General features: G+C 47.2%; 9 protein-coding genes and 1 non-coding gene; 5 read left to right on the forward strand and 5 right to left on the reverse strand.

Moving 5' to 3' along the window:
• Nucleotides 1–31: 31 nt before the first annotated feature.
• On the forward strand, nt 32–1,383 carry CNAG_05536 (hypothetical protein). XM_012198251.1 has 4 exons: nt 32–264; nt 330–426; nt 485–514; nt 564–1,383. The coding sequence occupies exons 1-4, from the start codon at nt 97–99 to the stop codon at nt 1,292–1,294; spliced, it is 1,026 nt and encodes a 341-aa protein (XP_012053641.1). The 5' UTR covers nt 32–96; the 3' UTR covers nt 1,295–1,383.
• CNAG_05537 (DNA repair protein Rad18) lies at nt 1,130–2,892 on the reverse strand. XM_012198252.1 has 6 exons: nt 2,660–2,892; nt 2,449–2,570; nt 2,202–2,392; nt 1,926–2,130; nt 1,795–1,867; nt 1,130–1,733 (listed from the first exon to the last, which is right to left on the reverse strand). Exons 1-6 carry the CDS (start codon nt 2,822–2,824, stop codon nt 1,395–1,397), a joined length of 1,095 nt encoding a protein of 364 aa, XP_012053642.1. The 5' UTR covers nt 2,825–2,892; the 3' UTR covers nt 1,130–1,394.
• A 111-nt stretch (nt 2,893–3,003) lies between these two features.
• Nucleotides 3,004–6,612, forward strand: CNAG_05538 (hypothetical protein). XM_012198446.1 has 12 exons: nt 3,004–3,278; nt 3,337–3,357; nt 3,419–3,499; nt 3,548–3,565; nt 3,618–3,827; nt 3,882–4,217; nt 4,270–4,919; nt 4,968–5,482; nt 5,534–5,679; nt 5,727–5,825; nt 5,878–6,184; nt 6,242–6,612. Exons 1-12 carry the CDS (start codon nt 3,162–3,164, stop codon nt 6,421–6,423), a joined length of 2,682 nt encoding a protein of 893 aa, XP_012053836.1. The 5' UTR covers nt 3,004–3,161; the 3' UTR covers nt 6,424–6,612.
• Nucleotides 6,613–6,745: 133 nt separating this feature from the next.
• Nucleotides 6,746–11,989, forward strand: CNAG_05539 (hypothetical protein). XM_012198253.1 has 22 exons: nt 6,746–7,350; nt 7,410–7,473; nt 7,534–7,640; nt 7,698–7,823; nt 7,878–7,955; nt 8,010–8,995; nt 9,049–9,379; nt 9,437–9,656; nt 9,713–9,914; nt 9,969–10,019; nt 10,070–10,080; nt 10,144–10,160; nt 10,215–10,288; nt 10,368–10,401; nt 10,453–10,575; nt 10,629–10,746; nt 10,801–10,976; nt 11,032–11,103; nt 11,163–11,387; nt 11,441–11,525; nt 11,589–11,685; nt 11,752–11,989. The coding sequence occupies exons 1-22, from the start codon at nt 6,859–6,861 to the stop codon at nt 11,810–11,812; spliced, it is 3,750 nt and encodes a 1,249-aa protein (XP_012053643.1). The 5' UTR covers nt 6,746–6,858; the 3' UTR covers nt 11,813–11,989.
• CNAG_05540 (urease) lies at nt 11,832–15,725 on the reverse strand. XM_012198254.1 has 13 exons: nt 15,616–15,725; nt 15,379–15,513; nt 15,032–15,326; nt 14,484–14,977; nt 14,311–14,428; nt 14,151–14,260; nt 13,908–14,099; nt 13,568–13,858; nt 13,292–13,507; nt 12,683–13,238; nt 12,517–12,624; nt 12,137–12,463; nt 11,832–12,074 (listed from the first exon to the last, which is right to left on the reverse strand). The coding sequence occupies exons 1-12, from the start codon at nt 15,646–15,648 to the stop codon at nt 12,366–12,368; spliced, it is 2,646 nt and encodes an 881-aa protein (XP_012053644.1). The 5' UTR covers nt 15,649–15,725; the 3' UTR covers nt 11,832–12,074; nt 12,137–12,365.
• A 181-nt stretch (nt 15,726–15,906) lies between these two features.
• CNAG_05541 (kinase regulator) lies at nt 15,907–17,739 on the reverse strand. XM_012198447.1 has 9 exons: nt 17,470–17,739; nt 17,378–17,397; nt 17,211–17,281; nt 17,071–17,143; nt 16,935–17,002; nt 16,817–16,875; nt 16,538–16,758; nt 16,438–16,484; nt 15,907–16,388 (listed from the first exon to the last, which is right to left on the reverse strand). The coding sequence occupies exons 1-9, from the start codon at nt 17,487–17,489 to the stop codon at nt 16,311–16,313; spliced, it is 657 nt and encodes a 218-aa protein (XP_012053837.1). The 5' UTR covers nt 17,490–17,739; the 3' UTR covers nt 15,907–16,310.
• Nucleotides 17,740–17,981: 242 nt separating this feature from the next.
• CNAG_05542 (hypothetical protein) lies at nt 17,982–19,067 on the forward strand. The gene is made up of 2 exons (XM_012198255.1): nt 17,982–18,593; nt 18,667–19,067. Exons 1-2 carry the CDS (start codon nt 18,277–18,279, stop codon nt 18,980–18,982), a joined length of 633 nt encoding a protein of 210 aa, XP_012053645.1. The 5' UTR covers nt 17,982–18,276; the 3' UTR covers nt 18,983–19,067.
• A 421-nt stretch (nt 19,068–19,488) lies between these two features.
• On the reverse strand, nt 19,489–20,165 carry CNAG_07885 (hypothetical protein; the record flags this gene model as incomplete). The annotated part of the gene is made up of 2 exons (XM_012198545.1): nt 20,058–20,165; nt 19,489–19,709 (listed from the first exon to the last, which is right to left on the reverse strand). The coding sequence occupies exons 1-2, from the start codon at nt 20,146–20,148 to the stop codon at nt 19,489–19,491; spliced, it is 312 nt and encodes a 103-aa protein (XP_012053935.1). The 5' UTR covers nt 20,149–20,165.
• CNAG_13191 lies at nt 19,534–20,233 on the forward strand. Its single transcript, XR_001046477.1, has 2 exons — nt 19,534–19,937; nt 20,003–20,233. It is a non-coding gene; the product is annotated as a hypothetical RNA (non-coding RNA).
• A 127-nt stretch (nt 20,234–20,360) lies between these two features.
• Nucleotides 20,361–22,014, reverse strand: CNAG_05543. 2 transcript variants are annotated; one of them, XM_012198448.1, is made up of 3 exons: nt 21,318–22,014; nt 21,012–21,290; nt 20,361–20,951 (listed from the first exon to the last, which is right to left on the reverse strand). In XM_012198448.1, the coding sequence occupies exons 1-3, from the start codon at nt 21,805–21,807 to the stop codon at nt 20,473–20,475; spliced, it is 1,248 nt and encodes a 415-aa protein (XP_012053838.1). In that variant the 5' UTR covers nt 21,808–22,014; the 3' UTR covers nt 20,361–20,472. The 2 variants fall into 2 exon arrangements, with proteins under 2 accessions (XP_012053838.1, XP_012053646.1); XM_012198256.1 differs by having other exon boundaries at nt 21,012–22,014.
• Between the last annotated feature and the right edge of the window lie 454 nt (nt 22,015–22,468).

A 22,468-nucleotide genomic window follows, 5' to 3' on the forward strand; every position in this document is an offset into this window, starting at 1 on the left:
CACAGATGCCCCGTCCTTATTCCAAGTTCAATGCATCATCATGATCAAGCCACAAAAAGGTCTGAGCATAGTCAACAGCCCCATCTGTCATTTAGGATGCCCTCTTTCACTATGCCGTTGTTGCTATTCGGAGCACTCCCACTTATTCTATTCTATATACCAACTTTAATTGAGCCGTATGCCCTTTGGAACCCAAAAGTTCTGAATAGTCGTGACACTTCCGATGGAAGAATTACAGCATGGTGTAACATGGGCTGGTGGAAGGTCGGTCAGCATAGCTGCCTCGTTATGAGCACATCGAATATAGCTGAACATCTCGCATAATGTAGAATACGGATATCTTCTCCGAAGCGGCTGAAGCGCTTGCCGGAAAGTTATTACGACTGGCCCAAGAAGGGGGATATCAGGGTGGTGGAAATGTGCTTGGTGTGTTTTTGAAGTGACCTAAATCGAAGAGACAGTGCTGAAGATATACTTGGTGCAGATATCGGACACGGTGCCGGAGAATCATTATGTTAGCGAGCTCGTCATCGCCCATCTTTGGAGTACTAATTTACGTCTAGTGTTACACCTTTCCCAAGAAAATCCACCCGGTCAACTCCATGCGTTGACATCGCTTTCATCTGACACTGCCGTTTCCAAAGCCTTGGTTAAATCCGTATACCCCGACACATCGACTCGTGTCCAGTTCTACACTTTTTCTGCCCAATTCCGACCTGGAAAAGACGTAGGACACCCTCTGGATCCTATGAGAGGCTTCCTTGGCGAGCAATCGAGTCAGCGCTTCTTGGAGGAAGACCAAAGCACAGAAAGAAAAGAACTGGCTGACGAGCCACCGGAAGACAAACCTCAGTCATCCTCCAAGTATGACTTGGTTTACATCCTTGACTCGATCTATCATTACCCACCCTCAATCCCCTCATTCTTGGCTTCTCTTCGCAGCGCCCTGCATAGTTCAAGCTTGGTAGTCTACACTGACATCCTTCCCCCACCAGATCTTTCTAAAATCAACGCATACCTATTATCGCGCTTACTTTCTGTACCCATGCCGAATCTTACCTCCCGGCCGAGAAACTTGGAGGAGTACAAGGCCCAGCTGGGAAGTCAAGCTTGGGAGGATGTGGCGGTAGAAGACTGGAGCGATGGTGTATGGAATGGGTTTTCCAACGCCTTGAAGACCCGAGGAGGCATGTGGTCACTTGTGGGGAGGGCAATAAAGGTTGCAGAGGAGAATGGATGGAAATTCATCGGTGTACGAGCTAGGAAAGGGGACAATGTGCAGATTGAGGCATAAAGATGCATTTATACATGGCAGGGGTTGTAATGCTATAGGTCGGACAATTGATATTACTATACTGACAACAATAATGCGGTGAATCTTCTACATGCCTTGATCAGTCCACTTCAATGGCACTATCCCGTCCACTCCCTTTTTCCTCGACCTTTCGTCTCTTGTCCCTTTCCATAATCTCCTTCCTCAATCTCTCGAATTCACCCTTTTTCTCTTGGGCGTACTTCGCCAGACCTTCTTTCGACCCTAATTGTCCGACAAGCTCATCCTTTCCCTTCTCTTTATCCCGTTTCCGGCTTGCTTCTGCCTCTGCTAGTTTTGCACGTAGAGCCGAAAGAGATGAAGGGCGAGAAGTGTCCAGGTTCGCGTTATAAAGGATTATCCATTCTTGTACTCGAGCAATGAGAGTAATCTTATCGCCAGATGTAGGAAGTGAATATTGCTATTAGGAAGCCTTCTCTTAGCTGGATGTTCCGTAAGATACCAGCTTTGCGATGACCCACCGATAATAATGCCCTCAAGTCAGCAGGCGTCGCCAAAGAGTAATTTGGTTTCGTGATCTTCTTCATTTCCGGTCTTTCCAATGGTAATCAATCAGTTTTATTCAGTAAGGGAATAAGCATGCTTCGCTTACTCCTTTCCCTTGCCATTCTCTTTCCCCTTGCTTCCGCTAAGAGTTTGCCCAGAGAAAACCTTCTTCCAATCTGCTTTTTGATTGCCTTTCCCGCCTCCAGCACTGGCTTTGATGGACTTAGGAGGCGGTGGACAACCTCTTTCCACGTGCATCGGGATAGTGGAGATGGGCATACGCGTCATACAGATAGGACAAGGAGCTTCGTCTACATCGCATGTAAGTTACTGCTAACAGATCGCGCGAATTGACGAAAGGCCGAGGCGAAGTCGTACTCACCATTCTCAGTCAGTTCCTGTATTTCATCCTCCTCTTCCGATTCTATTGACTCTGCCGGTGCTGGCGACTGGCTTGGTTTTGCATCTTGGTCCTTCAAGCGTTTGAACGTTCCGGAACTCGACGGGCGGGATTCAGCCTCAGGAGCTGCACGCTTTCGGGGTACAGGTTTTGACAGATCAATCAACGTTGGTCTCAACAAAGCACTTACTGTCAGCACGGAATCCGACAATTAATCTGGCTGACTGACCTTGACTGTTCCCAAGTTTCCGCAATCTCTTCTAGCGCTCTGTTTCGCCGTATAGATCCCTCGCTTGCCGGCTCATTGCAACTGGGGCATTTCTTCTGGACATCTAAAGAGGAGCGTATGCACTATTAGGGCCAAGGATAGAATATCAGTAATTCATTCAACTGTGGAGCACTTTTCAAAAGTGTGGCATTGGGCAGGACAATATACATACATGGGAGCAAAACGAGTGGCCACACCCTATTGATACGGGCGCTGTGAAGGGTTCCTTGCAAATCTGGCAGACAACAGAGCGGTCAAGCCTGCGAAGTTGAGGATAGGTTTCCGGGAATGGAGGAGGATCGTCAAAATTAGCAAGAAGAGGGTGGCTTTTGTCCATATCGCGTGGTCGTGAAGTTGCAGATTTTGACGAATGGCAAGACGTCTAGTACTATTAATGTTTTCGTAAACTGGTCTTGACGCGTCAAAAACAGATTAAAGCTCATTACGTAACCACAAGAGGAAATGTTTTGTTCTAATCATCATCCGCCTCCACCGACCATTTATCTCTTCGAAAGGAAAAAGAGAACTCAGCAAAGACTAGAGGCAATTGCAGTTGACGTCTACATCCGCACAGCAGTCGTAGTCCTTTCGGAGCTGAAAAGTTTCAAAAACAGACACTTTTAATAATACAAAAATACCCTATTCCTATCAGTAGTCACTGATAGACATCAATAATGGGAAACGATCAGTCACGCACCTCTTCTGGTGACGGCAAGCAGGTCGATGAGAAACCGCCTGACTATTACGAGCTGCTGCAAGTAGATGAGGAAGCAGGCTACGATGAAATCAAGGTAAGTTGGTCGTTCACCTTCATTACAAGTGAACAAAGTTCTAATACTTGGGATGCAGCGGTCATATCGAAAACTGGCGGTTCGTCGTTAAATGAAAGGTAGTTAGGGGAGACTAGCTGACTTTGCGTGCCTTGGAACAGCTAATAAATCATCCTGATAAGAATCCTCATAGAATAGAAGAGGCGACAAAGCTGTTCGCTGACTTGCAGCACGCTTATGAGGTGAGCTATCTCTGAATTCACGGACGGCAATCAGCTGACCCAGTGAAGATTCTGAGTGATCCTCAAGTAAGTCGTTGGCACTATGTTTTATTATCCTGTGGAATTGACAAATTGTAAGGAAAGAGCATTCTATGACTCCCATCGAAACGCGCCAGTTGCAGCCACAGACGACGATATCTTTGAACATGTCAGGACAGGGGATAGAGCGACAAATGATCCCAAATCGAAGCTGAACAGGAGGCGTCAAGGGGACCCAGGAGTTACCATAGCCCAGCTCATGCGCTTTTTTGATCCTAAAATTGCCAGGAAAATGGATGATACTTCAGAAGTGAGCTCAGTCTTTTGCTCTTGCCCTCTATATATTACTAATCTCTCATATCAGGGGTTCTACTCGATATATAGAACTCTCTTTGCCCTTCTATCCTCTGATGAGGCTTTACACACCACTTCCACTACTCCTCTTTCATATCCATCTTTCGGTGATTCCTCAACTGCTTATGCCCCTCCTCCTGGCTTGACCCGAGCACAAAAAGATTCCCAGGAATGGGCTCGAGATTTCTACGCCGTGTGGGGGGAATTTGTGACAGAAAAGAAATTCGAGTGGGTAAACAAATGGGATGCTGAAAGAGGGGACGATAGAATGGTCCGACGAGCTATGGAGAAGGAGAATAAGAAGGCAAGGGAGGAGACAAGAAAGGAATATAACGAGACGATCCGGGTAAGCGCTGTCTCTTTGCCAAACGTATAAGCTTGGAGCTCATAGATATCAGCAACTGGTTATTTTTATCCAACATAGAGATCCAAGATACAAGGCCCATCAAGCCAAGCTTGCTCAGGAACGTGCCGCCAGCAAGTCCGCCAAGACGTCAGGGGCATCTACTCCCGTTGGCAAGCCCCTTGTTGATGCTGAGGCCGCTAAGCGTCGTCACGAAGAACGCTTACGTGCAGCGGCACAGTACGAAGAACAAGATTGGCAAAAGTTTTCTTCGCGCAACTCTGACGATGAAGAGGCGGAAGAAGAAGAACCTGAAGAAGAACTTGGGGATGGCACTGGTGTCAGGTTGGATGATGGGCAAGGAGGGGAGATATTTGAATGCGTGGCATGTGGGAAAACATTTGCGAGCGAAGCGAGCTGGGTAAATCACGAGAGGAGTAAGAAACATAAACAGGCAGTCCGGAGATTAAAAAAGGAGATGAGAGCGGAGGCCAAAGCAATGGGACTTACCGAGCCGCAATCTGACGAGGAACTGGATGATGAGCGAGCCGAGGATGCAGATGCCGGTGAAGGCGAAAGAGGCGGGCAGACCAAAGGAGATGGATTGACAGAAGAAGATCAGCTGGCAGAACTACAAGCACTTGAAGCAGAAATGGTAGATTTGGCTTTGGAAGAAAGCGAGGATGTTGATTTTAGCAACAAAAAGTACGTTCTTTGTATATGTCTACTGGATGATTCTAACTTGGTACGCAGGTCCAAGAAAAAAGGGAAGAAAAGTCGCCAAGATCCCCTAATCGGCGAAGTTGATGCAGCTACTAGACGCTTTCCTTCTTACGACGAATCACCACCTGACAGTCTAAACACCCCAAGCGCCGCAGTATTAGACAACGGAGTTGCTGGCGAGTCTGACAAGATCTCGGAATTATCAAAACGCGACAAGCGACGTGCTCGTGAAGCTCGTAAGAAAATAGAGGAAGAAGAACGTAAAGCAGCGTTCAAGGAGGCCAAAAAGGCTGCCAGAAAGGCCGGTGCATCTGTCGAGACGTTCGTATTACCCCAGCAGTCCGACAGGAAGGACAAAGGGGATGATGATGGATTTGTGGCACCCAAACAAAAGGGTAAAAACAGTACCAAGGGCGGTAAGGGCACGAAAGGCGGACGAGAGCACGAAGAGAATGATTATAGTGATGAAAGAGTCGCAAAAGTGGTTGCAGGGATTCAGGAAAAGAGAGAAAAGATGGTTGAGAAATGGGGTGATACATGGGCTGGTGAGTCTATCAGTATTCACTGTCTAAAATGATAATACTGAATCATCTCAGATTTAGTCTCAAAATTGAAGCACCTCTTGTCTGACGATAGCTATTTACCTCTTTCCATCCTCTGCTTAGGTCTGGGGAAGCCCTTCTCTGATAGGACAGCTCAAATTCAACTGGCTCTTGCCCTCGAGCTAGCCAGTGCATTAAATGTAAGTGCGTGAAGTTTAGCATCTTTGCCTAGCTAATTCATTTGCAGTGCGCTGTCCATGATCTCGAAATATACGACCCCGTTTGGGATGAAGGTGATAAGAAAGTCTTGTCATCAATCGGTGTCACACTTTTTCAGGATAACTTGGTGAGGCCCTGCATTTCCGTGCTCAAAAATGTGCTCACTAAACCGAACGCAGTTGGGCAGGCACGCGCTTGAAACAGGTCGCCCATATCTTCTCTATCTTCCCCATGCCCCTAAGCAATTATACGAATCTATTTTGTCCACAAATTACGCCCCGTCCCTTTGTGGCAATAAGCCAGGAAGGGTCCTGCTCGGCAACGATCTTGCGGAGTACCTTCCTGGCTTTGCACGACCGTCACAAAAGGAAGAAAGGCCCAATGGCGAGGCTGGCGGAGATGGGGAATTCGTCAAGCCGAAGAAGAAGAGGAGGGGCCGGGCAGAAATGAAACCTCAGATAAAAGATAGCGTGCTTTCTCGAGTTGGTGAGTCGCATATCGCCCTGCTGAGATAAGATCTAAAGGGATTTTTGTCCTTTATAGTGCCACACATGTCTGTGCTTCCTTTATCTGATGCGTTGCCCGAGACAAATCTTCCAGGTTTTGCTAGAGCATTCTTGTCATTCACTTTCCAGTGGTTAGAGGAGGATAAAATAGAGAAGATAGATTGGGAGACGAAGTTACCAGAGGAGGAGTGGGGGGACGACGGTGAGATCATTCAATGACGCGGTTGCTGAAACAATCATCATTATTAAAGGGTAACGGGGAAGACCGATAACTTGCACCATCCGTCGGACATCCTCATTTTAATACCCCGCCGCGATGCAGAAGATATTGAGATTAGTGCATTTTTTTTTTTTTGGTATAAATAGATGTGAATAGGCGCTCTTGTAATGCACCCAAAGATTGTAGAGTAATAGAGATCAGGCATCTCTGGGATCTGCTGTAGGATAAGCCGGATAGCGAAAAATGAACAGATAAGAAATGGGGATTGATACAGGGAGGCACGCCGGACATTTTACCCGGAAAGGCCGCATTCGATCGCATCAGATCTTGACAGAACAAACAGCGGGAGCTTCCTCTGAGAAGAGCATCCATCGCATCTCCATCTTAAAAAATTAGAGAACTATGCCCACAGCACAGTGAATAATCCTACAGCCATGCCTTTCCAAGAAACGAAGACGCCGCGGCCACCCGCTATTACGATCAGCTCCTCAAATGACCCTCACTCAGAACAGCCCATCCCATCTACGCCCCGCTCGCCTCTCAGATCGACATCCTCCTCCTCGGGAGAACAAAGAGAATCAAATGGTACTCCAACACCAAGGAAACGCAAAGGAAGTCATAGTCACGTCCGAATAAACGACGACCCAGAAATAACTATCAACAATGGAGAAGGAGAGCCTAGTGGAAGCGGCCATCGAAAGCAAGCCTCTTTTGCCTTGACCGCCGATGATGAGGCGGGCAGGCGTAATGCAGAGGGCAAAAGGAGGGGAGATGACGACCAAGTCCATGAGAAGACTAGGTTTGAAAAGGCCAAAATACTAGCAGGGCTGAGGGTAAAGAGAATCCTAGGACATCGGTGGATTTCCTGGATTGGGCCCAAGTTGACATGGGGGAAACTGAAACCTGTGATCAGGTGTGCCGTCTCCGTGAGTATGGACCATTACGTCAAACTCAATATACTGAATTTGTCGTTCACCTGTCGAAGGCATGGCTAGGTCTTATCCTTCTGATGATCGTACCCGTTGAGAGGGCAATCGGCTATGGCGCATGTGAGTGATCCTAGGTCCCATTCATTCGTAATAGACAATTTATCTAACAACAGCATGCAGTTTTCCTCTTGATTGTCAGCTTCATGCTACCACCGAGTGAACCCGTGGTCCAGACATTGGAGAAGTATGTAAATCTATTCTTCTTCACCGCGCTGTCATGGGTTTGGGTACGTCTAGAATTCCTCTTTCACGAAGCAGCGAGTGGTAATAACCTCGCAATGTAGGTGATTATTACAGTGCTCATTGCTGGTGCCACGAGAGGTCCTTCCGATCCCGATAAAGTTGCCGCAGTTGAAGCAAAATGGGCGTATTTGAAGGATGTGGACCCTACCAAATATCGGCAAAGAATCGTGAGAAGATTTCTACTCATCCGACGTTGCGTTTCATCTGCTGACCATCTCTAGATTTTCGATGGTACTTATCTCCAAGCGAAGCCAGCCGTGGTATGCTGCGTCTTCTTGTCTGCGGGAACAGGCGCCCTTGTAAGCGTTTTTGGGATTTCAGACAGGCCAATCGAACTAATCATTCGTTTGCAGCTTTGGTGGAAGCTGAGGACCCAACCCAGCCCAGCCACATTTCCATTGGTCCTATCCTGCATTCTCATGGATGTTAGCCTTACAACTGTCGTGTTCTATCCTTACAACTCTTATACTTCCGGCCTCATCTTCTTCCTGCCGATGTCCATACAAGCTGGCATTGGCACTCTCTGCTCGTTTCTCATTTTTCCCGAATCAGTCGGCCACTCCTTCCAGTCAAAATTCCCAGGAATTCTTACACCTCTCGCTTCTGCGATGAAGTCTATTGAAGTTCTTTTCGGCGAGGCCGAAAAGCACGATAACGGACAAGAGGAGAACATTGACGATCTGCTGTCAGTAAGGAATAGCGATTACGAACCGAAATTCTATGCGGACAAGCTTGATGATTGGGCGGAAAGGAGCAAGAAGATTCGCGTCCAGCTTCTCCAGTCTTTGGCCGGAATTCCACCCTTGAGAGCTCAACAACGATACCTGGCGGTAGATATCAGTTACAGCCGTCTATCCGGAGAAGACTTGCGCAATCTCTTTGATCGATTGGCCATTGTGCAGGCGCGTTCAGGTGGAATGGCTTTCTTCTTTGATGTCATTGTCAACAATGCCAAGCACTCACATCTGGATTCATCTGCGTGGTCAGTTCATCAAATCACTCAATCTCGTCCGGGTTCTCGCGCTGCTTCTATCAGGCATGAGTTTTTGGATGAGAGAAGAGGAAGCGTGGATGATAGCTTCCATGGCGATGGGACTGTCACACCTCCCCACGAAGTCGATGATCACGCAGAGAATCCTAACCATGACCGTGGGCTGTATTTTGGTTCCCGAAAGTTCAATTTTTCCGGCATCTTGAGGAGAAGTGGTTCCCCTCATGGGTTCGCCGCGACGCAAAAAGGAAGCCATCTCTCCCTGCTCGATCATCTCAGAAAATCACAACAGCCTGTAGGTGTGTACGAAAGTACTAGATACATGGATATTGAGCGAAATTTTGCTGTGTGGGTACTCTATTGTTCACATCATGAACAGTGGCTGACTAAACTCTTTGCAGAGACACCGAGCACGTGTTGGAACAGCTTGATATTCTTGCACGGGGCAGTGTTCCATTAATTCGCGCTTGTGAAGCTGCTCTTTCAGAAGCAACGGATTGGATCCTCAATGTCAATCGAGATCGATCAATCTTCACCTGGCCCAGTCGGCATCGCAAAGCACAGAAGGAGAAAAGGAAGGATGAAAAGGTTGTCGCCACCACCAAACTTGAAGAGGTCACTGGAGATCTACAAAGTGCCTTGGACGACTTCTGTATTGCCCGCCTGGAAATTATCAAGCCATATAAACATCTTTTTGACCCCACCCACCCCGAGGAAGGTCGCCGTGGAAAGGTAAAATTTCATGTCTGTATGTTATACCTTAAAAATGCTAATCTACATGGCTTGCAGATGCACTTCCGAAGTCTGTTCCAGAACTTTGTCGCTCAGTATCATGTTATAGAATTTTCAGAGGCGCTCCTAAAATTACTCAGGCTCATGGAGGAATTAGACAAGTCACGTCAAAAGCGAAGATTATGGTATCCCCATTTAACTTCGATGGTGGATCATTTTCGTCATACTCACAAGGACAAGCATTTGACTGATGGTGACGATGGGGATGAGAATGATGGTGAGTTTGCTCCCTACAGCTCACTTGACCCATAAATTGATGCCTTTTTTGCACAGCTTCGTTCGAACAGGAAGAAGAGGAGGATTTCTTAGGCGAAGCCAAAAAGCGAAACCCAGAGTACAAGCCTTTCGACAACTCATTCCTCAACCTCATCGCCAAGTGTTCAAAGGCTATGGATATGCTCAGCAGCAGGAGCTTCATGTATGCTTTGAAGGCAGCTGTGCTGACTGCTTTGACAACCCTGCCCAATTTCATCGCGTGAGTCGAAGCGTCTTCGACTTACAATTTGAGCGAAGGCTGAGATGGAGACAGATCCTCTGCTTCTTTCTATTACTTCAATCGTGGTGTATGGTGTACCATCATGTAAGTTATCTTTTATCCCGCAAGGTCCCCATTAATGCTAATTATCTTAGGGCTCAACTGAGTACGTAGCCGCGATGAATGAGCCCTTAGAATTGGTTGCTAATCTAGAAGATTACCGTATCAGCCCTGGCAGTATATTCAGTACGTACTACATCGCTGGTAATAGGTGTGGTCAGGCTAATTATGACCAATCAGGGCGATACTGCTTCTGCTTGGCTAGGCCGTGTCGTGGCTTCTTTCTGGGGATGTCTAATCGGCATGGTCCTTTGGTAGGTGCTGATCTCTATAAAAGCCCATCCTACGTGGCTTTTCCACTTCGCAACTGACTGATACATTTTGGGGCAACAGGTACATTGGCAGCGGTTCAGGACAAGGCAATCCCGTTCGTACAACATTGTTACTAACCTGCATATAACTGACCGACTTTTTCTAGTATGGGATTGCTGCTGCATGTGCAGTTGCTTTTCCCTTAGCGTCATTCTTTAGGGTATACTTCCCGGGGCCAGTATTAACTGCTGTCATGACCCCTGTAACGATGGGCCTAGTTATTGGATACGTAAGCTCAATTTCTGTACTGCTTGAATCGAACCCAGTTGACTTGTATAACAGTCATATTTTAACGGGACTATAGGGCCCCTCACGTATGCAGAGTGGGGTTGGGACGTTGCTTGGCGTCGTTACGTCTGCGTCCTCATCGGAATATCTGCTGCGTGGGCGTTTTCGTATGGTATGTGTCGAATATCCCCTGAGAATAAAATGTAGCAGCTAATGATTGTAACAGTGCCTCCAGTGTACTCTGCAAAGCGCGCCATTCGTCATTCATACGCAAGAACAATTGGCAATGCTGGTTCTATTTTATGCGACATTCTTTCTCATGCAAATGACCATCATTATCACCTCAAGGAAAATGACATTATTCGCCACAACCTTATCACCTGGAGATCTAAATTGAATAAGGTAAAGTTAAGAAATTTTGGCGGGGAGACGACATCTGACTCAGTTGCCATTGCAGTTGGGTGCGAGGCATATCAATGCGACACGAGAATATTCGTTGAAGGGTCAATGGCCTGAGGAAAGATATAAGGTAAGCCGATACTTCCAGACGATCAGGCACACCCTCACCTATGCCGTCGTGTCGGCCAGGCACTTTTCGATACTTTGCAGGACCTTTTCTCTCTTCTGTCCCAACTTAATCACGTCCTCACACAGCTTGAACGGCCATGGCGCAAAGCGTTGCTGGACAGAACTCGCTTATCCGATCCCGCTTTCCTCGGTGACGTGATGGTAGTCTTGAGCATGTGTTCCACAGCGTTGAGAGCGGGAACGCCTCTACCTCAAATCACCCCGAGCCCTCTGGTCGCAAGATTCGTGAGAACCATCTACCAAGACAAGTGCAGTTCATAGTGCTTACAAGTCAACAGGGAATGGGCAAGACCAAGGGACTAGATTTACCCCACGAGTCGAGTGATCATTCTGGCGAGCTTCCTAGCCTGGTGACAGTAGATGGTGAGTGGCTTGTGGATCTTATGTCGACAAGAGCGTTTGAGCTGAATGGTAATGGTCCCCCAGTTCTGGAATCTGAGAATTACATGCGTTACGCTCTTGGCATAACTACTACCTTCTCACTTATCTCTCGACTGGACAGAATAGTTGTCATCTGCAAAACGTAGGATATTTCTCTCCATGCTGTCACTTAACTGTTCCGAAAGCTGACCTCGAAGTTGTGTATCAGATTATTGGGTGAGAATTATCATATTGCCGGTTTACATTTGGAACAAACGACTAGGGCATAGCGCATTTTTGGAAAAACCACTTTATTCAATATCATGTTTGTACATTAGCATCCATCTACATTACGAGTTCAGCATCTGGACCAATCGGTTTTGGGAGTAAAAGCATGTATCGATAGTTAGGTTAAAGGTATGATGCTTTAAAATTCAACGGCAGGCCGTCTGCCCTCACCACCTGTCATGACGGATTCTATGTTTTGGTTTTAGATTCTGGGTTGACTCAAGTCATTCAATCTGATACCTGAAAAAAGGCCTTTAGGGGTTCCTGTTTGAACTGTCGGTTGCAGGACAAAAAATGGCAGTCCAAATTTATTCCGAAGTACTCACTTATGATCTGCAACAAAATTGGCAATGTCAACGAGTGAAATTGTGAACGGTCTTTTTGACCTATCAGATCCTAGCCAAGGGCCAAAATTCATCGATTCATCTCCGTTGACCATTTGTACAATTTCATAACTTATCCTTGAGACTCCATTGGAAGATAACTAGAGGTTTATTAGAGATTTATTAAATATATATACAGTTGTTCATGAATAATGGAGAAATGCACTGATACTTAGTAAACGAAGTATCTCCTGGTCAATGGGAGTTTGTCCGCGGGTGGGACGTCGCAAAGGACTCCGTCGGCGCGCACGTCGTAGGTCTCCGGATCGACTAAATGGAGCTTGAGTAAGTGACTCGTTCACACAGTGGTTACTGTCACTCACCAGTCATCTTTGGCATAGTGTCGTTCCACTTCATATCCTTCTTTCCAATCGAACGGCAGTTCTTGACAGCCTCTGCCCTCTTCTTAATGTTGAATCTCTTAACGAGGTCTAACAATCCATCAGCCATACCCATTTGTAGACAGCAGAAAAAAAAACGAAGACCCACCCTTGTCAAGAGATGCCTGGCTGACCCAAACAATTGAATTGAGTGCAGCGGCCTCAGGCTGAGAGCCCCACATGGGCCTGCCAAGGACGGGCTGCACAGTGGGGATCGAAGCGTTCGCATCGCCCACCGCAGCCCAAGCAATAACACCGCCCTTGAGGATCATCTCCGGTCTAGCACCAAAGGACTCTGCCGTCCAGAAGACCAGATCTGCCAAACAGCCCACAGCAACTTGACCGATGAGGTGCGACATACCGTGGGTGATGGCGGGGTTGATAGTGTACTTGGCAACATATCGCTTCACCCTGTTGTTGTCTCTCGTGGGCTCATCGCCCTCAAGCGGACCACGGAATTGCTTCATCTTCGCAGCCGTACGCCATGTACGAGTGACGACTTCACCGATACGACCCATAGCTTGACAGTCAGATGAGATCATGGAGATCGCGCCTGTGTCCTGTAAAACATCTTCGGCTGCAACGGTTTCAGAACGGATACGAGAGTCGGCAAAGGCAATGTCCTCCGGGATGGACTTATCAAGGCCGTGACAGATCATAAGCATCTGACCTGTCATTAGCATTGCATTGAAACATTGCTCGAAGAAAAAGGACCCACGTCAAGATGTTCATCAAGAGTGTTAACAGCATAAGGCCTAGTTGGGTTAGTGGAACTAGGCAAGACGTTTTCATATTCACAGACAACGATGATGTCTGGAGCATGTCCGCCACCAGCTCCTTCAGTGTGGTAACTGTGAATGGTCCTACCTTTGATGGCGGCCAAGGTACTCTCGACGTATCCACTTTCGTTAAGAGTATCGCTATGGAGGTTGATCTACAGTCGAGTAGTTATTATCACTATGCAAAGACATAGCCAGGCGGATAGGCAACTCACCTGTACGTCGTACTCGTCGGCCATACTCAGAGCCCTGTCAATGACTTCTGGCGTCGCGCCCCAATCCTCATGCACCTTCAATCCACACGCTCCGGCCTCGATAATGTCCCTCATAGCATTTGTGCCAGAATCGCTGCCCTTCCCGGTGAAGCCAAAGTTAAGAGGAATAGTGTCGGTTGCTTTGATCATGTTTTGCATGTAAAAGGACGAAGACGTGCAGGTGGTGGCGTTAGAACCGTCTGCAGGACCTGTACCACCTCCAATAACCGTGGTGATACCGGATGCCAAGGCCTTGACAATTGAATCAATTGCTGATCCCCATCCTACTAGAGAAACTTACCTCAGTCATGAGTTGAGGAGAAATGTAATGAACGTGGACGTCGAGAGCTCCCGCTGTGGTGATCAACTTTTCGCCAGAGATAACTTCAGTGCTTGACCCCACGATCATCCCATCTGTGACTCCATCCATCATATCGGGGTTACCAGCTTTACCAATACCAACAATAATGCCATTTTTCACACCAATATCGGCCTAAAGAGACGTTAGCGACACAGAGCAGACAGTTGGGCCTGTTGCAATCACCTTGTAGATGCCAGTCCAGTCAACGATAAGGGCATTGGTAATAACGAGGTCAAGGACCTCATGATCATGCCTACCAGATGCTTGACCTCCGCCATCTCGAATGACCTTACCTATACCGGATGTCAATTCAAAAGCCAAAGACAGATTACTGATCACTCACCTCCACCGAATTTGCATTCATCGCCGTAGACAGTGTAATCTTTTTCGACCTCGATCCACAGATCCATGTCAGCGAGTTTGATCTTATCGCCAGTTGTTGGTCCGAACATGGAAGCGTACTACGATAAAAGTTAACGACGTCCGACTATTTCAAATGGGTCACACGAGACATACCACTTCCCTGTTCATTTCAGTTACCGGTCCCTCTTCTATCTTTTCTTGTTCCTTATGACCGAATCCACCTTTCTCAACCATCTCCTTAACTTTAGTTTCCCTTAAATTCTCGTCGAAAGATCCGTTTCCCAATCCACTTCCACCGTGGAAGATCTTCTTTCCGCCGAATTCCACCATTGTTACAGTCTTCTTCTCCCCGGGCTCAAACCTGACCGCCGTACCAGCGGGGATGTCCAAATGGTAGCCATAGGACAAGAGTCTGTCGAAGATGAGAGCCGGGTTGGTTTCGAGGAAATGGTAGTGGGAGCCAACTTGAACGGGCCTGTCTCCAGCATTCTTGACTTCAAGCCTAAAGCGTCGTCGGGAAGCATTGATTTTAACTGTCTCCTTGCGACAAATAAGTGCTCCTAAGAGGGTATCGGCTGGCTCGGGTGCAGCAGGGAAGACGTCTGCCGAAGGGATTGGCAGGAAAGAACCGTAAAAGGCATTGTTCACTGTTTTCATAATAGTTAGCATTTGGTGATGTATTTTGAATGCTTCAGACTAACAGTCGCCATCATCTGAGGAGATGGGATCATCGACTGTGACCAAAAATACACCATCGGGGAAAGTGCCTTCCACCTGAATAGTGTGAATTGATTCTGGAACACCTTTCCTGACGTGTCGCCTGCCCAGCATCTTCTTCCCTAAATCCATGAGCTCTGCGACAGAGTGGCGTCCATCTCGAACGAATTCCTGCAGCTGCGAGGAGATGAGAGCAATAGTCTCAGCACGGTTAAGAATAAGGCCTCGGGCAAGACGACGTTGAGCAAGGGTGCCCAAGGTGGTGAGGATGAGTTTGTCCTGAGTGGTAGTCAGTCAGCTTGTAGTGTGGTGCTGGGAGTGGAGGACTTGCCGTTTCTCTCGGGAGGAGATGCATGATGTTCTTGGTGTGGTGAGGAGGAAGAAAGGGAAAGCAAAAAATAAAAAAGAGGAGCAAGGAATCAAAAACGGGACGGAGGGGATGTGGGAGCTGCGTGCCTTTGTGGGGCTAATAATGACGATACGAGCCATCCAGACAATCCAATCAGCTATCAGCCCAGGCACCCGTTATCCTCGCGTCTCTTATCAGCAGACACTCACCTATACGTACCTTAGTTTCCCATCCGGTTCCATCCGTGCTCATGTATCCGGGCTCGTGTATCCGTGCTCGTGTCCTCCCATCCAAGCAACTGTGTGTTTGATGGCCTTCCCATAAGGAAATAGCAATAATTCAAAGGTTGAGCCCCTCGACTGTTTCTCAAACTCCTACATCTTCTTGCGCCTAATAAATTCTTACGTAACATGCATTCTTGCTTCGCCTCTTTCAGGACAGACGGCGGAGTTATAACGTTTTTTTTTGGCATTATCCTCGCTTCTTCCGTTTGGCTCGGCTCATCTTTCTGCTGCTCGTCTAGACATGCCGATTGTTACATACTTATCTATAATCCAGAATGCAGATGAATATGCCATATCACAAATGTTTCAAATTGACGTATATCTCAGCAGATTGGTTGCTCAGGAACTTTCAACACCATTTATTTATTAGTAGTTTTGTTGCTAGCCTATCCATTCCATATTGCTTTATTATTGATATGCTGATTGAAACCCCACTTGGGAAAAGGCGCAATTCGGTGCTTATTATGTACCCAGTGACTTTTTTGATATGTTCCCTTATTGGACAAAATGACTCTTGAATAGATTTAGCACGGGGTATCGGGATATACACATACTCTACAGAACAACACGGGCCCCTCCAGCAGCTCTCTTTACATAAGTCATCCCCACCAGAGTCTCCTAAACCATTCTCTACTTCCCTGTTTCATTCAAGATGGTCTTGTTGAAATCTTCAAGAGGGACGAGATCCTTTTCTGACAGTAAAGCAAACTAATTGATCGTTAGTACTGCTCATATGACAGTACATCAAGAGACAAACCTCATCCACAAAAAGAAGGAAATGGCGGTAGTTGGTGTTCAAATGAGCTAGAAAAAACATTTTAGCACAGCGGATGTTCATTTGCTCTGCCTCGACTCACCCTCAATACCTAATGCACAAATTTGGTCAAAATGGGCATGGTAAATATGGGCATATACTCTGAATAACCGTCTCAAAATCGTTTTGGCGGTCGTCATGAATGTAGGTGGGAAGCGCTTGCCAATGGTCTGAGGGAAGTGCTTTTCATCATCGAGGATAGATTGAGTCCATGACATGAGAGCTTCAACGTAAGCTGGGGCTGAAAGCTGAGTAGGTTTTTTGCTACATTGATCCAAGCGTTAGCCAACAACCCTTGTATGAAACATCCGGAAAACCTCACTAATTGGTTCCATCTTCCCAAAAATACTCATATTTTGGGCCGGCGTTCATTACGGGGCACTACCAACCAGTTTGTCAGCACTGCCCAGATGCAATGATTTATGAAAAGCCCAACAAACCTCTGTTGGCGTACAGAATTCGGATACAGTACCGTATAGCATGTTGACGTGGTTGAAGAAGTCAACGACTGTAGGCAACAAAACATGAGCTTTCCGAGGACACGCTTATCTTGATGCTGGCAACATTTAGACGTACCGTGTACGGCGATCCATTCTTGCAAGTCTTCACCTTCTGGAAGCTTGACTGCTGTTCTCAAATTACCAGAACCCTATTGCAGCCATGTAAGTACCGCTCTAACCAAAGCTGCACCACAATGCCGCATTGGAATGACTTACAAGTGTCTGTTGTGCATACTGCTTGAGCTGCCACTGCTTCGTGCCCTCCGGGACCTTCTTGGGCTTGAAGGCTTTATCAGCAAGTCAGCTATCCGGGATTGTCTATCTAAAGGTAGGCCTTTAAATGCGGCCAGAGAAAATGCTTGTCGATCAGGAAATGAACATACTGCGAGACTGGCCGCTCTTGCTGTGTTAGACATTGGAGACGTCAGCATCTAGTCACGCCACGCCTGCCTCTGTCTGTCTGGTCGAAACTCACATGTTGAACAAGGTAGACATAGATTATGAAAAATGTCAAGTTATGAGCGAATCCTTGAGTTAGAAGTGTTGTGGAAGGGTTGATTGATCCTTTTGCGTTTGTGTTTGTCTCGCTGCTGCAAAGGAAACGGAACCAAGCCAGAAACCTGAAACGCTCCGACGCGTCGAACGCGAAGCCTTTGACCTCTTTACGTAAAGACACTTGCCTCCACTTCTTCCCATCTTTATATGAGGAGAAATTGAGGATGATGGATGCAATCTACATTTTACAGTAAGGGGTCTTGTTGTACATGAAAAAGACGTGCATATATAGGTTAAATAGAGGTCAGGTGGAGATGACCTGACATCCATGGTGGGTAGTTTGTGTTACGGAAAAGAAGTGGCACCAGCCATCACCATCTCGTACTTCCATCATAAAAAAAGCCGGCAATACGAGTACTCGATAATAAGCGGGTAAAGGGCGCTTCGAGAAGCACCCCGTGTTTCATACCGGCTCTCGCAAGCCACAAGCCCCGCCACTGTACCAAATAACAGCGTCAATATACTCTCCGGCTCATGATATTACAGTTCATCAGGTGGCTAGTCAATTCTGCGTCCAAGATCATCCAATGTCTTCTAGCCCCATCGGCGAAAGCAGGTGCTGACGCTTGGCTGAGATAGTTGGTACTATTCAAGAATGGTGTAACCGTGCCGTGACCGTCATTATCGAGAATACACAGAGGTTCATCTACTGACCTGATGAAGCTGAGAGGTGTCGCATATCTCGTTGGTTCGAGGAGCATTACAAGATCCCAATTGTTGCGGAGTCATGGACGGCACGCATGTTCACTTCAAAATGCGTCCTAGCCTTGATGATTCAGAGACCTTCCGGTGCCATCATTATACCTACGGTACTAACGTGTTGGTCATCGCCGACCACCACTGCCGTTTTCGCCTTGCCCAGATTGGCTTTCCAGGATCACCCAGCCACAGCTGCATCCAAGGTAACTTGAAAATGTTCCAGAAGCAAGAGCAGTACTTCTCTGCAAACGAATACATCATGGCCGATGCCGGATTCACGAATGACATCGAGTTGCCATCATGTATAGGCGGACAGGGGAGTTCTCGGGGAAGTACCTGGAGGCTGTAAGTACCGAAGTTTGATAGATAGCACAGTCGCCGATCCATTGTAGGCTTATTTTAACCCCAAAGCCACCAGATCGAGAGCGAAAGTAGAATGCACCTTCGGTATATGGAAGAACCGTTTCCCGGCCATGCCAAGGTCGCGTACTCATCTGAGGAATTCCAAGGATCAGCGTCGACTCCATGCGATGATCATCTCCTCAATGGCGCTTCACAATCTACTTGTCACAATCGGCGACATCGAAGAGTGGGAGGCACAGCACTATCATGACATGTTGGTGGACGATGACCAACGGTCACCCCGGGAGGGAGAGTTGACCAGAAAGAAGCACCTTGTTCGGCAGATGATGCGTTTGCGAGGCGATACATTGGATAAACACGCCCCATATTAAATCTGAAAAATGGATGATAAATCATAGCAATTTTGACACATGTTATTTTTTATATCATCCGCTATTGACTAAATATGAATTTTCTTTCCCTCCGATCTGTCTGCGTGAAGAGTCGTACAAGGCAACTGCTTTCTTGTACGCCCCCACCGTGTTACCTGACACAGAAGGCAAGGCGAAGCGTGCAATCTCAAAAATCGACGCGTCTTCCTTTGCAGACACTTCCTTCTTGTCAACGGACCAACCCACGTCTAGGGATCGCAGGTCGGGTAGTCGAGGGAGGAGCGGGAAGGAGTACAAAGAGGGGCAAAAGGGAAACTAGGCCTGGTCTGGGTGGTGGCTAGGTTTAGGAGGGGGTTCTCTTGACTGGGTGTACTGATATGGTTGATCCTAGAGGGCGTAATCTCCCGGACTTGCATTGAGAGATTTCTTAGTAAAAGAGAAACTACCTAAAAGGATTCAAATATATATATATAAATAAGTAAATAAATAAATAAATAAATAATCAGTCATAAGCCGTAACACTTCTGTCTGCATTCCATCTCCTCTTCCTTCATCCTCCTCTCCGTCCTCCGGTGCTCTTCTAGGGACTGTTCTTCCCAATCAAGTCTGGCTTTGTCGCCAGCCAACCGCTCCCGTTCCAAACTTAAAGTAGTCATTTTCAGCTCCTTGTATTCTTTATGGGACTCGTGTTTCTTGTTGAGCCCTCTGTCCTCCATGGCCATGAGAGCTGATCGGAGGTCCGTTAGGTCTGCATGACTGCCCGCGAGATGTAGATGTTATGGCCGCCAGATCTATACTTTGATAATGATGACAAGCTCACGAGGAATCAGTTAGAGATGGCTGCAACGGCCTTGGCCCTTTCAGACAACCCTAGTCTTCACTATCCCCCTCCTTTGGGACGCCCTCGTCGTCACCCTCAAAGTCTCCTTCATCTTCTCCAAAAGCAACATCGTCGGTATGTTCAGGGTAACCATTTTCTAAATGATAGTCATAACGCGCCATCCCCTAACCAAGCTTAAGAGTCTCTATGAGCTTATTCCTCTCCTACGCAATGGCATAGACTAGGATGGCGAACACATAGGGGGACTTCTCCTGGAGGAATTGATGAGATAAGCCGGTTTTGACATCTTTGCTTTTGATGATGGATTGTGGTGTATGGAAGACATTTTGAGATGGGAATTTGGAATTTATGGAAGATATTTGAAGGAGAGAAGAATTTAACACTCTCTATGATGGCTATGTGACATTTATATGCGCCTGCTGTCCAGCTGGATCTGGATAGAAGGAACTCGAACGACGAATATGCGTACATGTGTATAACAATTAACAATTAAAAAAAAATAACTTGCGAATAACTAGAAGAGTCGTCATTAATCGTAAGTGGTCGTAAATGGCCGAAAATGGTTATCATCGTCACTTTCTGTCTCCGTCTTCCTGTGAATGCCAATCCGAACGCCCTCCCATCATACCTACCCAGCAACTGGTTCATATTATCCTTCCCTCAAGATGTAATCGCCACAGGCGACCCTCGCGAAGACAATGTCCATCTCTCCACGCGTCAAGAGTCGGAAACTCAATCCGCGAGGAAAGTGCTCTTTAATATGGCCAAATGGATCCCGAAGAGCCGGATCATCGTCCTCTGAAATGTCAACCTCGCCGATTTCTGAAAGGCAAAAAGGCTTATGACCATCGGCATCTAGCTCGATAGCCCGAGACAAGTCCTCGATAGCCTTGGAAAAGTCAACGGTGCTTTGGGTCGCACGATAGTCATGGTTGGAACCGTCAAACTTAGCGCCGTCAGGTGAAATAGGAGGGGTAAGGAGTGGGACGAAATCTTGGCTCGACGCTGCGAATTGATGGCGGCCCTCTGCATACGAAGGGGGGAGAGAAAACTTGCCAGACGTTGAAGGGGAAGGAGGATCGTAAGGAACAGGTTGGAGCCCCTCGTTCATGCGCGCGATGGACACCTCTGAGATAAATTAGTATCATAAGCCACTCCGTTCATGAAGCTAAATGAGACGATACATACGAATTCTCCAAGCATCCACCAGTTCTTTCGCCATATGGCCATCCGTATCTTCTTCCATTCCTTCCGTACCTTCTTCCATCTCTTCCGTATCTTCCTCCATTTTTTCCCCATACTCTTCGATCTCTTCCGTAGATTCCGCCCTGCTCAGAACATCAAAGTTAGCTACATTATTGTGCCTGTTGCTGGGTGGATTGTTTTGAGCTGCATTTGAATTCAGCCTCGAAGACCTTTGTGGAGCCGGATTCCCACCCAAACCTCTATTGCCTCCATTTCCTGATCCTCCACCCTCCTTGCCATTGCCTGAACCTCCACCACCACCAAAGCCTCCCACACCACCGCCACTAGCACCGTCGCTGGCGTTCCCCTTCTTGTTACCACCTTCATCTGTACTTTCGGTCACCTTCGCCTTCACACTGTAGCGTCTACCGTGGTAATGCTTTCTATGGTGCAATGAGATGGCCCCTTCTTTGGCATGACCGTCCACATGGACGTGGTTCTCGCTTGGAATGCCGAGGGGTAAAGGACTATTGTTCAATGATTGTGGGGAGACCGGAGAAAAATCCGATGTCACTGCCGCAATTATGAGCAAAATGGTACCCTCAAAGCGATCTCTAGCCTCTTGATCGATTTCCCAGTCTTCAGTAAACAGCGTATTGGGCATATCACTCCAGACCTCTTCAAGATTATCCAAGTCGTTGGCCGAAAGAGCATCTTCATATTGAGAGTGGAATTTCTTCACAGCTTTATCATTGGCCTCCAAGACGACAACATTCCTGCCCGCCTCATCCATCATCATCGCTAGTCGACAGAAGCTCCAATCGACAATTGTAAATCCGAGTCGGCACTTAAACAGGTCGAAGGCAGCGACGACATACCAGACGGACTGGAAAATGCCTTCCTTGCAGGCGTAATAGAAAGAATTGCGCTGCTGCTCTCTTTCCGATTTAGTACGCCATTTTAGTTCGCCTAGGCCGCAGATCTTTTCAACGACACCGCCTCTACAAACCCTGAACACGAAATCCGGTGTGGTCGCCCCCTTCTCGGTCGACGTTTCAGAAATGGATTTAATTTTAGATATCGATCTATCAAAGGGAATGGATGACGCACGGCCATCTTTTGCGCTTTTCGCCGTCTAGAAAAAATATCGAAACGTGTCAGATATTTTGAGCTCATCTAATATCTTGAAAGAACTCACTTCCGGTCGTTTGGACTCTTTGACCACATCTATATCGGACCATTGTCGTCCCATAAATTCCTGACGTGACATATCATAATTATTACATCGAAAATATGGCGGTATGTCGCTCGAACCAATGAAGGAAAAGAAATAAACAAAGTAACTGTTGCTGGCGTCCGACTCGTCTGCGATCAACCGATATCGAGCAGCCATCCCTAGTTGCTCAAGCATATTTCTTTTACGTATCTCAGAAAGAGAATTGATGGCCACCACATTAGGG

Source organism: Cryptococcus neoformans, chromosome 14 (assembly GCF_000149245.1).
Source record: "Cryptococcus neoformans var. grubii H99 chromosome 14, complete sequence".
In the NCBI taxonomy this organism is placed as follows: domain Eukaryota; kingdom Fungi; phylum Basidiomycota; class Tremellomycetes; order Tremellales; family Cryptococcaceae; genus Cryptococcus; species Cryptococcus neoformans.

Coding starts and splice junctions, on each gene's coding strand:
- CNAG_05542 (XM_012198255.1), top strand. CDS start 18,277: ATGGACGGCACGCATGTTCACTTCAAAATGCGTCCTAGCCTTGATGAT. Junction 18,594..18,666: donor CGGGGAAGTACCTGGAGGCT/GTAAGTACCGAA, acceptor CAAAGCCACCAG/ATCGAGAGCGAAAGTAGAAT.
- CNAG_05538 (XM_012198446.1), top strand. CDS start 3,162: ATGGGAAACGATCAGTCACGCACCTCTTCTGGTGACGGCAAGCAGGTC. Junction 4,920..4,967: donor GTTGATTTTAGCAACAAAAA/GTACGTTCTTTG, acceptor CTTGGTACGCAG/GTCCAAGAAAAAAGGGAAGA. Junction 5,483..5,533: donor ATGGGGTGATACATGGGCTG/GTGAGTCTATCA, acceptor GAATCATCTCAG/ATTTAGTCTCAAAATTGAAG.
- CNAG_05536 (XM_012198251.1), top strand. CDS start 97: ATGCCCTCTTTCACTATGCCGTTGTTGCTATTCGGAGCACTCCCACTT. Junction 265..329: donor GTAACATGGGCTGGTGGAAG/GTCGGTCAGCAT, acceptor CGCATAATGTAG/AATACGGATATCTTCTCCGA. Junction 427..484: donor GGGTGGTGGAAATGTGCTTG/GTGTGTTTTTGA, acceptor TACTTGGTGCAG/ATATCGGACACGGTGCCGGA.
- CNAG_05537 (XM_012198252.1), bottom strand. CDS start 2,824: ATGGACAAAAGCCACCCTCTTCTTGCTAATTTTGACGATCCTCCTCCA. Junction 2,393..2,448: donor GAAACTTGGGAACAGTCAAG/GTCAGTCAGCCA, acceptor TGCTTTGTTGAG/ACCAACGTTGATTGATCTGT. Junction 1,868..1,925: donor GAGAATGGCAAGGGAAAGGA/GTAAGCGAAGCA, acceptor ACCATTGGAAAG/ACCGGAAATGAAGAAGATCA.
- CNAG_05541 (XM_012198447.1), bottom strand. CDS start 17,489: ATGTCTACCTTGTTCAACAT. Junction 17,282..17,377: donor CAAGAGCGGCCAGTCTCGCA/GTATGTTCATTT, acceptor TTGCTGATAAAG/CCTTCAAGCCCAAGAAGGTC. Junction 17,144..17,210: donor AGTATGCACAACAGACACTT/GTAAGTCATTCC, acceptor TGGCTGCAATAG/GGTTCTGGTAATTTGAGAAC.
- CNAG_05539 (XM_012198253.1), top strand. CDS start 6,859: ATGCCTTTCCAAGAAACGAAGACGCCGCGGCCACCCGCTATTACGATC. Junction 7,956..8,009: donor CTGCGGGAACAGGCGCCCTT/GTAAGCGTTTTT, acceptor ATTCGTTTGCAG/CTTTGGTGGAAGCTGAGGAC. Junction 10,977..11,031: donor GGAGATCTAAATTGAATAAG/GTAAAGTTAAGA, acceptor TTGCCATTGCAG/TTGGGTGCGAGGCATATCAA.
- CNAG_05540 (XM_012198254.1), bottom strand. CDS start 15,648: ATGAGCACGGATGGAACCGGATGGGAAACTAAG. Junction 15,514..15,615: donor GAACCGGATGGGAAACTAAG/GTACGTATAGGT, acceptor CGTCATTATTAG/CCCCACAAAGGCACGCAGCT. Junction 12,625..12,682: donor CCAGGCATCTCTTGACAAGG/GTGGGTCTTCGT, acceptor ATGGATTGTTAG/ACCTCGTTAAGAGATTCAAC.
- CNAG_05543 (XM_012198256.1), bottom strand. CDS start 21,807: ATGATGATGGATGAGGCGGGCAGGAATGTTGTCGTCTTGGAGGCCAAT. Junction 20,952..21,011: donor GGTGGATGCTTGGAGAATTC/GTATGTATCGTC, acceptor AATTTATCTCAG/AGGTGTCCATCGCGCGCATG.